This window comes from Gymnodraco acuticeps, unplaced genomic scaffold (assembly GCF_902827175.1).
Source record: "Gymnodraco acuticeps unplaced genomic scaffold, fGymAcu1.1, whole genome shotgun sequence".
In the NCBI taxonomy this organism is placed as follows: Eukaryota; Metazoa; Chordata; class Actinopteri; order Perciformes; family Bathydraconidae; genus Gymnodraco; species Gymnodraco acuticeps.
The window spans coordinates 58,023-65,818 of NW_022991426.1; the positions used below are offsets into that span (position 1 = coordinate 58,023).

The 7,796-nt window shown below is 40.1% G+C and overlaps 1 protein-coding gene across 1 annotated transcript; it reads right to left on the reverse strand.

Annotated features, from left to right (window-relative positions):
- Positions 1–2,792: 2,792 nt before the first annotated feature.
- On the reverse strand, positions 2,793–7,332 carry LOC117532479 (extracellular calcium-sensing receptor-like). The gene is made up of 12 exons (XM_034195830.1): positions 7,260–7,332; positions 6,787–7,051; positions 6,290–6,531; positions 6,052–6,143; positions 5,566–5,745; positions 5,256–5,444; positions 4,665–5,159; positions 4,318–4,527; positions 4,090–4,213; positions 3,800–3,993; positions 3,295–3,585; positions 2,793–3,215 (listed from the first exon to the last, which is right to left on the reverse strand). The coding sequence occupies exons 1-12, from the start codon at positions 7,330–7,332 to the stop codon at positions 2,793–2,795; spliced, it is 2,778 nt and encodes a 925-aa protein (XP_034051721.1).
- Between the last annotated feature and the right edge of the window lie 464 nt (positions 7,333–7,796).

Sequence of the window (7,796 nt, forward strand, 5' to 3'; positions counted from 1 at the left end):
GGCTTATGCTTTAGGAGCTGTAGGTGTGTGTTGTACAGTGCGTAAATGCGGCGGACAGACGGGTCTCAGTTGGTTTGATGTCCTCTGCTTACTTTTAATAGGCTACTTGTAAATACAACTTTTGGCCCGTAATTTCAATTCCCCATTTCAGCGACCAGAGAGAGGGGGGGGATATATCCAGTCTCTGATTGTGTTACGTTATTATGAGAGTGCTCTCATACTTTAAATTGTATATTTATATAAATATATTTGTGTGTGTGTGTCCGCATCTGTAGTCTGTTATTGTCTCATTATACCGCACTCTCAATGAATTCAAAGTAAATATGTGGGGGAACAATGTTCAGCTGATCTAACAGAGATACAGCGCTATGACAAAACACTCGACAGCTGATGCAGCTGTTGGCACGTAATAATGAACGGACGTCTCTTTAAAATGACCGCTCAGAGGAGAGGAGTTCTCATTTCTTTAAACGTCTGCTGCTTCCCCTCCTCGGTCCTCCGCTCGCATCTCCTGTGGGCGGGTCTAAGTCTCGAGGAGGGGAACCGAGGAGGGGAAATTTGAGTATTGAGAAGCCTCTACACACATTTTCTGCATAGATTTCCCTCTCTCCTGCCCTCTCCCCCATCAGTTCAAAACACACAGCTCCACACACCCTTGGCATTTTAAAGATATGTCTAAGATATAGTTGTTTATAGTTGACTAATACAAGTAATACATGTAAGTTACTTTAATATCAATAATAACGAGGAAAACATTACCTCTGCTCTCAAGCAGTGAAATAGTAGCACACACTCATTTCCCTTAGCATGTGTCACGCACACTCATTTCATAATGCAGCCCCTCACAAATGTCACATGTTTTTCCCCTCTGAAAGCTATCTGAATTATTTAATTAACAAAGGTTAACTGTTCCTATATCCTAAGGCCTTCCTCTGAACTTTATTCCACCCCAAAGTCAGTTTACTTGGAATGAATACATGTAATGATAATCCAGGCCGACTATTGTCTCCAGGCCTCTTTCTGAGCCTTGCAGGAAATTAATCATTAACTTAACAAGACTTTAACTGGATTATATCTGAGGAAGATCTCTCTTGGAGTTCCCCTGTTAATTGAAAAAAACATTGATGATTAACAAAGAGACTCATGGGCGCCTCTTGATATCTGGAAACTGCAACAAGACTTTCTGCCATTCAAATGTAACACACTTCTTATATATCAGGTGATATAATCTTCACACGTCGGCGTCTTCTCTGCATACGGCAGTTTAAACAGTATTTCCTTTATCCTGTAATATGACTTGATAGATTTAAACTCCGCACACTGAACTCTGATCAGCAGGCGGTGCTTTCACTGAGTTGATCTCTTAGACGCCGGAGGCGGGCAGCGTCAGGTAAAAAAAAGTGATTTAGCCTTCCCAAACCTGAGCCTCACGCGCCGCCTATGAATATACTGAGTGATTAGAACTCGCGACAGGGGAAGAAAATACAGACAACACACGACATAGCTTTAGGTAGCAAAACACGGAGATATGCTCACCTTTAGCTGTTATTCTGATCAAAAGTTGTGTTCAATGACATTAAAACGAGAAAAAACGCGGCTGAAGGTTAATCCATAGGTTAATCCAATGTGTCTGTCACTTTGAAAAAATGGTAGCCACCAGAGGTTAGCGCAGCTTCCGGTTTTTGCTATGCATCACTCTCACTCCTTATTTGGTAACGTGTGTGTGTATGTGGAACTTTCTCTCGATTCCATTGGCTCTGACGGTCAGAGAGATGTCAATCATCAAAATCGACCAAGGGGGGCCAGAGATATAAGTCAAATCCACCCAAATGAAATGTTTTGCTAAATCTCTCTAAAAAGGTCCAATTTTACTTGTTTTGCATCAATCTTGATACAGGGTACTACTTATATAGTTATAGTTTGGATTCCTAAAGCTTTTAGTCTACCATTCCATCATTCAAGGGTGGTTTTCAGTAATGTGTTTTTTTTGGACAGACACAATCATTTACATTTTCTTACTATGTTCAATCTGAATTTACTTTAAAATAAAAAATATGTATATTGATTCCGACTCACAGGTTTATCATTGCTTTGAGAAAAAAAAGATTATTAATTTTCCCCTTTTAGAAGTGTACAGTAGTTATGGTCATTTGTTCTGGGAATGTCATTTTCGAGCCTGAGACCTGGAAAACAGGCTCGGGGCTTAACAGGGGAGATAACAGACGTCAGGGTTGGTCATAAACGTCAAAGGGCAAAAGGTTCGATAACTAGGAGAATTATTCCCGAACAACATGTAGTACTGTACTTCATGTTATCTTTTGATGCAGTCATCGAGCTCTCATGGTCAATTTAATAAAGCACATTTTAATTCCCCTTAATAATTGCAGTATCCAAACATGTATGTTGATATCAGGTACAGATATGGCATGTTTTAGTTGTTAAACACCTTGAATGTACATCATTACACTGCCATTTCTGACTTTCAGTCTTTAACAGAGAATAAATCACAGAAAACACTTTTAGTAAGGTCACTTTTTTATTTCCATAATACAACACTGAATTAATATAATGAATGCATGCAAATTGAAAGAAATCTAATATAACCTAACAATGGCTGGAATATTGGTCATATTGGTTAATCAAAAAGTTTACATTGTAAGTGTATCCATGTAATCTATGAGATATTCTTATCTTAAACATGTATACTGTGATATTATAAGTTATCTTCTTGTTCTAGTTTCAGTGTCTGGTTTAGAGGATTTATATCCTGCACCATATTTTTCATATATGCATTATCTAGCCATCAGGTATTTTTTAGTGTTTTTCTCAGGCCTCAAAAGAATGACAAAACATTTGGGGGCAAAAATGCAGAGCAGCAAGCCAAAACTAGATGCAAGGATTGCAAAAATCTCCACAGCAACAGTGTATTTCCCGGGAGAGCTAATGTACGCAGGGACAAAAGCTATCCAGACCGCACAGAAAATCAGCATGCTGAAGGTGATAAGTTTGGCCTCATTAAAGTTGTCAGGGAGTTTCCGAGCAAGAAAGGCCAAGAGGAGGCAGGTGCAAGCCAACAGACCAATGTAGCTCAAAACCAGAGAGAAGCCCACCACTGAAGACATGGCACACTCAAGGGTGACCTTTAACCCTGGAATAGTCAAGTCAGCTTGAGGCACAGGGGGGCTGAGGGACAGCCAAACAATACAGATGAAAACCTTAATGAAAAAAAACATTGCACAATGTTAGGGTAATGCAAGTACATTTTTTCATCGTGTTATTAAATAGATGCTTTGCAAATCTGACCTGGATACAGGAAAATAGGCAGACACTTCCTCTCTGTTGGCCTGGGCCAAACCACTTCATTAAGGATCCAGCACCAGGCCGAGCTGAGCGGAAAGCTGCAAGAACTACTATGGTCTTGACTTTAAGGCAGGAGACACAAAGTACAAAGCTGATCCCAAATGCTGCCTGCTGGAACCGACAAGTCCACACTGATGGACGACCAATGAACACCAGAGAGCACAGGAAGCAGAGCTTCAGCGACAGGAGAAGCAGGAAGCTCAGTTCTGAATTGTTGGCTCGCACCTGCAAATAGGAATTGGTATTGAATTGGTAATAAAAAGGCTAGAACATTAACAGCACACAACAGATTAATTTAAAGTATTTTAAACATATATTTTCACATCAAGGAATGCAGCATTATATTATTTCAGAGTGAATATGCTGTCCTACAACTACAAATTACAAATGAGTTTTACAAAATGTACTGTTTCTCTATCGCTTTAGTCTGGTTTCTTACCATAGGTGTTTGACGGTAGTAAATAAAAACTACAAACACAGCTGTTGTCACAGAAACACCAGACACAGCTACTGTGGCCAGGATAAAGCCCAATGTTTCATTAAAGGAAAGGAAGTCCAGCTGGCGAGGTACGCAGGCAGTTCGTTTAGCATTAGACCAAAACTCAGATGGACAACGCTCACAGATAAGGGAACCTGGGGAGGAGTAGGAAACATACAGTAGGAACACTGAGGATGACCTGAAATCATATTACAAAGTAAAGAATATCTTATGTGGTTATTTCTTTTTACCAGTGTGATTGCTTATCTCTCCTTCAGCACAAGGGATACAGTCAAAGCAGCAGAGAGGTTCTCCCTTCCTGTTGGCCTTTCGGAAACCTGGGGAACAGCTCTCACTGCACACTGAAACAGGCACCTAAACAACAAGTAAAACCGTATTCTTTAGTACAAAATATATTCTTCTAAACATTTGAACTGGAAAGACATTTTAGCCTTGATCAATTTCCCTGTTCCTTTCACCTGATTGGATCCTGTGTTCCACTGAATAGCTGACAGGTCAAGGTTGATGTCAAACCCGTCCACACGTCCAATCAAAACTACTTTGAGTGACCCCTCAGGGGTGTTCTGCCAGTTAACAAGGTCGTACTTTGCTGGAGTGTTGCCCTCTTGAAAATAAAACATTTCCCCCTGTGGTGTGGTAAAATTCAAGTTGTTCAAGTGGTGCAACACCTGAAAGCAACACAATTGTAGTAAATATTTCTAAACCTAAAGGTAAATTACACAGCTGCATTCGTCACATAAAAAACACTTTTACTCTTAATGTCCTCAATTAAAATGTGTTTTGAAATGGACATAGTTGTGTTTACCTCTATGGGTTTGATCTGTTTTGGAGAGGAGCAGGTGGAGCTGATGTTTCCAGGTGAGCTGTCTCTGTTAGGGCAGGACAGAAGGCTGTGGAGGGCGTGGGCTGAAGCATAAACAGCAAGATAAACATTATATGTCACTCTTAGTTGAGAGGTGTCAGTGAAGAGATTCTGCACTTCCTCCAGGGACTCTCTGCCGCTGCACGGTGGAAGTGAGGCTTTCTGAGACAACCGGTCTGTGGGAGACGGTGAACTCGTAGAGAGTGGTGAGGCCCCAGGACTACAACCAAACACCATTTCCCAGAATTCCCATAAGAACTTATCATCAGGTCGTAAAGAGGGATTCAAACTTCTGAGAAAATGTTCAAATCCAGGTATTGCTGAACTTCGAATTGCCACACCAAGAACACCACTAGCCACTTTAGAAGTGATAGGATCTTGCAGCAGATTACCACTGGTGCTCCAAGCCTCACTAGCCAGAAACTGTTTATCAGTCACCTAGTGAAAGCAACACAAAAAGGTATAATGTTCCTCAAATAAGATTAGCTATAATTATTTACAGATTCAGTTCACCATGTAGTTTAAATTGCTCACATTTATGTTGGCGAGTTGCAAAAACAGTTCCCTCACATCTGTGTACCAGGTAAAGATCAGAATCACTTTTGCAGTTGAGGCCTGAATTGTGAGGGCTGCTCGTCTAGCATCCATCACAATGTTTTCCCTTTGCAGAGTCTCTATGAATGCCAGGCACACCCCTGTCCCCTGCGTCTCCTCCTGAAATATCTGCCATATACAGTCGAAAGGAGCAAAAAACATTAGGTGAATGAAAAGGTTTCAAATATTGTATTTAGGCAGATGTCTTATACAGATGCCATAACATTTATAATAGGACAAAATGAATAACCTTTATTGCCACATGGCCATAATCGTTGTTTGCTATCACTCCTCCAATCCAGGTCCAATTTAGGCGTATTGCAATTTGGGCAATAGCCCGGGCTTGGTAAATATCACTGGGCATTGTCCTGAAGAAGTTAGGATACTGGAGCCTGTCACTTAGACAGGGGCAGCTGGCTGTGTAGCTCATCTACAGTAAAAGATAAAAACAAATATATATATATATATATATATATATATACATAAATAGATGTTCTAAAATCACACACTAGTTTATAATTTTCACAGAGAGAATGTGTTTCTTAAGAAGACTGTGTATGTTGTGAGGGCAGCAAAAGAAATATGACAAAACATTAAAAACTTTCCTGTTAAATGTGGTAAATGTTTAACCACAGTGTTTGTGAAAATTACAATTTAACATTAAGACAACAAATTGCATTTTAAAATCAGAATGTTTAAATTGTGGTTAAACTAAGCAGATGTATATGGTACCTACTAAAGGTATGGAGAGTGGCGCCAGGATTCTTGAGAGTATCATGGCTGTTATAGACGAAGAACCACCAATGATCAAAGGAACAGGCTGATCACCTGATGACATTATAAGACATAATACAATAACTTAACTTGTTAAGGGCTTGGTTCTGTTTTGAACACATTATTGCAGAGTTTCATTTCATTTGCCTATTATTATAAGAGTAGGATTTTCATTAGTACCAAACAATGTTAATGTGTACCTGTTCTTTCTCCGATCCCCTCTCCATACACAGAAGAATACTCTGGCGGAGCTGCTAAATCACAGGTAGCACTATCTCCTCCAACCAGAGACAGTGCTGCCTGCATGGCCCAGGAGGGTAGGGCACAGCTATCACGAATATGGTAGCCCAGCTTCACACCTGGCAGCAAGCTGTTACTATGATTGATTTCCTCCAGCGCAAACACCATAGCATAAATATACTGTAATGGAAGATATTCCAAACTGCATGAGAGGGATAGAGGAGAACATATCATTCAAATGTGACTGTGAAGATGTGTAATCTGTGTTAAGAATAGGTGATACTTTTCTGTCAACATTAAAGAGGTAACTATAACAACATCCTTTTATCAAAAACAATATATGTGAATGTTTAGACAACAATAATAGTTAACTGCCTATTGAATTGTTATGATTCTTTTGTCAAATGCATATATATTATACAGTTTTCACAGTAGATAGAGCAGTTCAGAGTTTTACCCAGTGCAAGGTTTGTTGTGTGGCAGCTCGGTGAAGCCGTTGTCTATAGCTGCAGGATTGTAAAAAAGACTAAAGAGCCCACCAATTACTACATCTCCATCCTTGAACAGACCCTGATCGCTCGGTGTGCCCCACTGTGTACAAGTCGCTGTTTGAACCATCTGTAATCCCAGCCTGAGCCCCAGCTGACTGCCCACCAGGAGCAGCAATGCGGCTGAGCACAGCCTCAGAGTGAAGAGCCAGGAGAACCAAGACATGGATGCAGCTGTTTTGGACACAAAGTGTTCAGTTAGATAGATTCTCATTTGCACAACACACATACAAAAGAGGCATAAGAAACAGTTAACAGTTCCTGAAATTAAAATATAATTAAATCCCTTTTATGCATCATCGAGACATTCCCCTGTAAATACAAATAAATGTCAATGACAAAAAGAATATTACAAGAGATAACACTTGCACTGAATACGTACTTGACAAACTCCCCCTACTTCTCTGCACAACATCGATCTTGGTCTGTCTTTTTATAACATCTGTAAAGCCCATGGTGGCATGATATAAACAGGATGGCACTGAACCGAAAAACTTCTCTCAAAGGTGAGAGAAAAACAATTATAAAATGACTGACTGCTGTTTGATACAGAAAGTACAGTATTTGCCTGGAGGGCAGTGACCGCAGATATCCCAATAGAGTTATATTTTAATTCCCAACACTCAGAGCATGAATTCACAGGGCCACACCTCTCACACTTTGGTTCTGTTCTTTCAATTAAAGTTCATCATGACCTTTTGGAAAATGTTTTTGTTGCTAAGATAATTTGTGTGTGTTTATATCTGGAAAAGTTTCCAGAGCACCCATACACTTATTATTGCCAAAGAGAAAAAGTAATGTCACAACAACTCTCTGCCAATTTCAAAGCAGCCCCAACATCTCAGGAGTGCAACCATAAGCATCATAGGCCTGCCGGAGCATCTTGCGTTCATATGGCCAACACATAGCAGATAGCAAC

Bases quoted from the DNA above. Each gene is read 5' to 3' on its own strand.
- LOC117532479 (XM_034195830.1), bottom strand. From the start codon at position 7,332: ATGGGCTTTACAGATGTTATAAAAAGACAGACCAAGATCGATGTTGTG. The intron at 6,144-6,289 runs GTACACATTAAC...TAATGTCATCAG, and splicing joins GGGGATCGGAGAAAGAACAG to GTGATCAGCCTGTTCCTTTG. The intron at 3,586-3,799 runs GTAAGAAACCAG...TCCTATTTGCAG, and splicing joins ACTACCGTCAAACACCTATG to GTGCGAGCCAACAATTCAGA.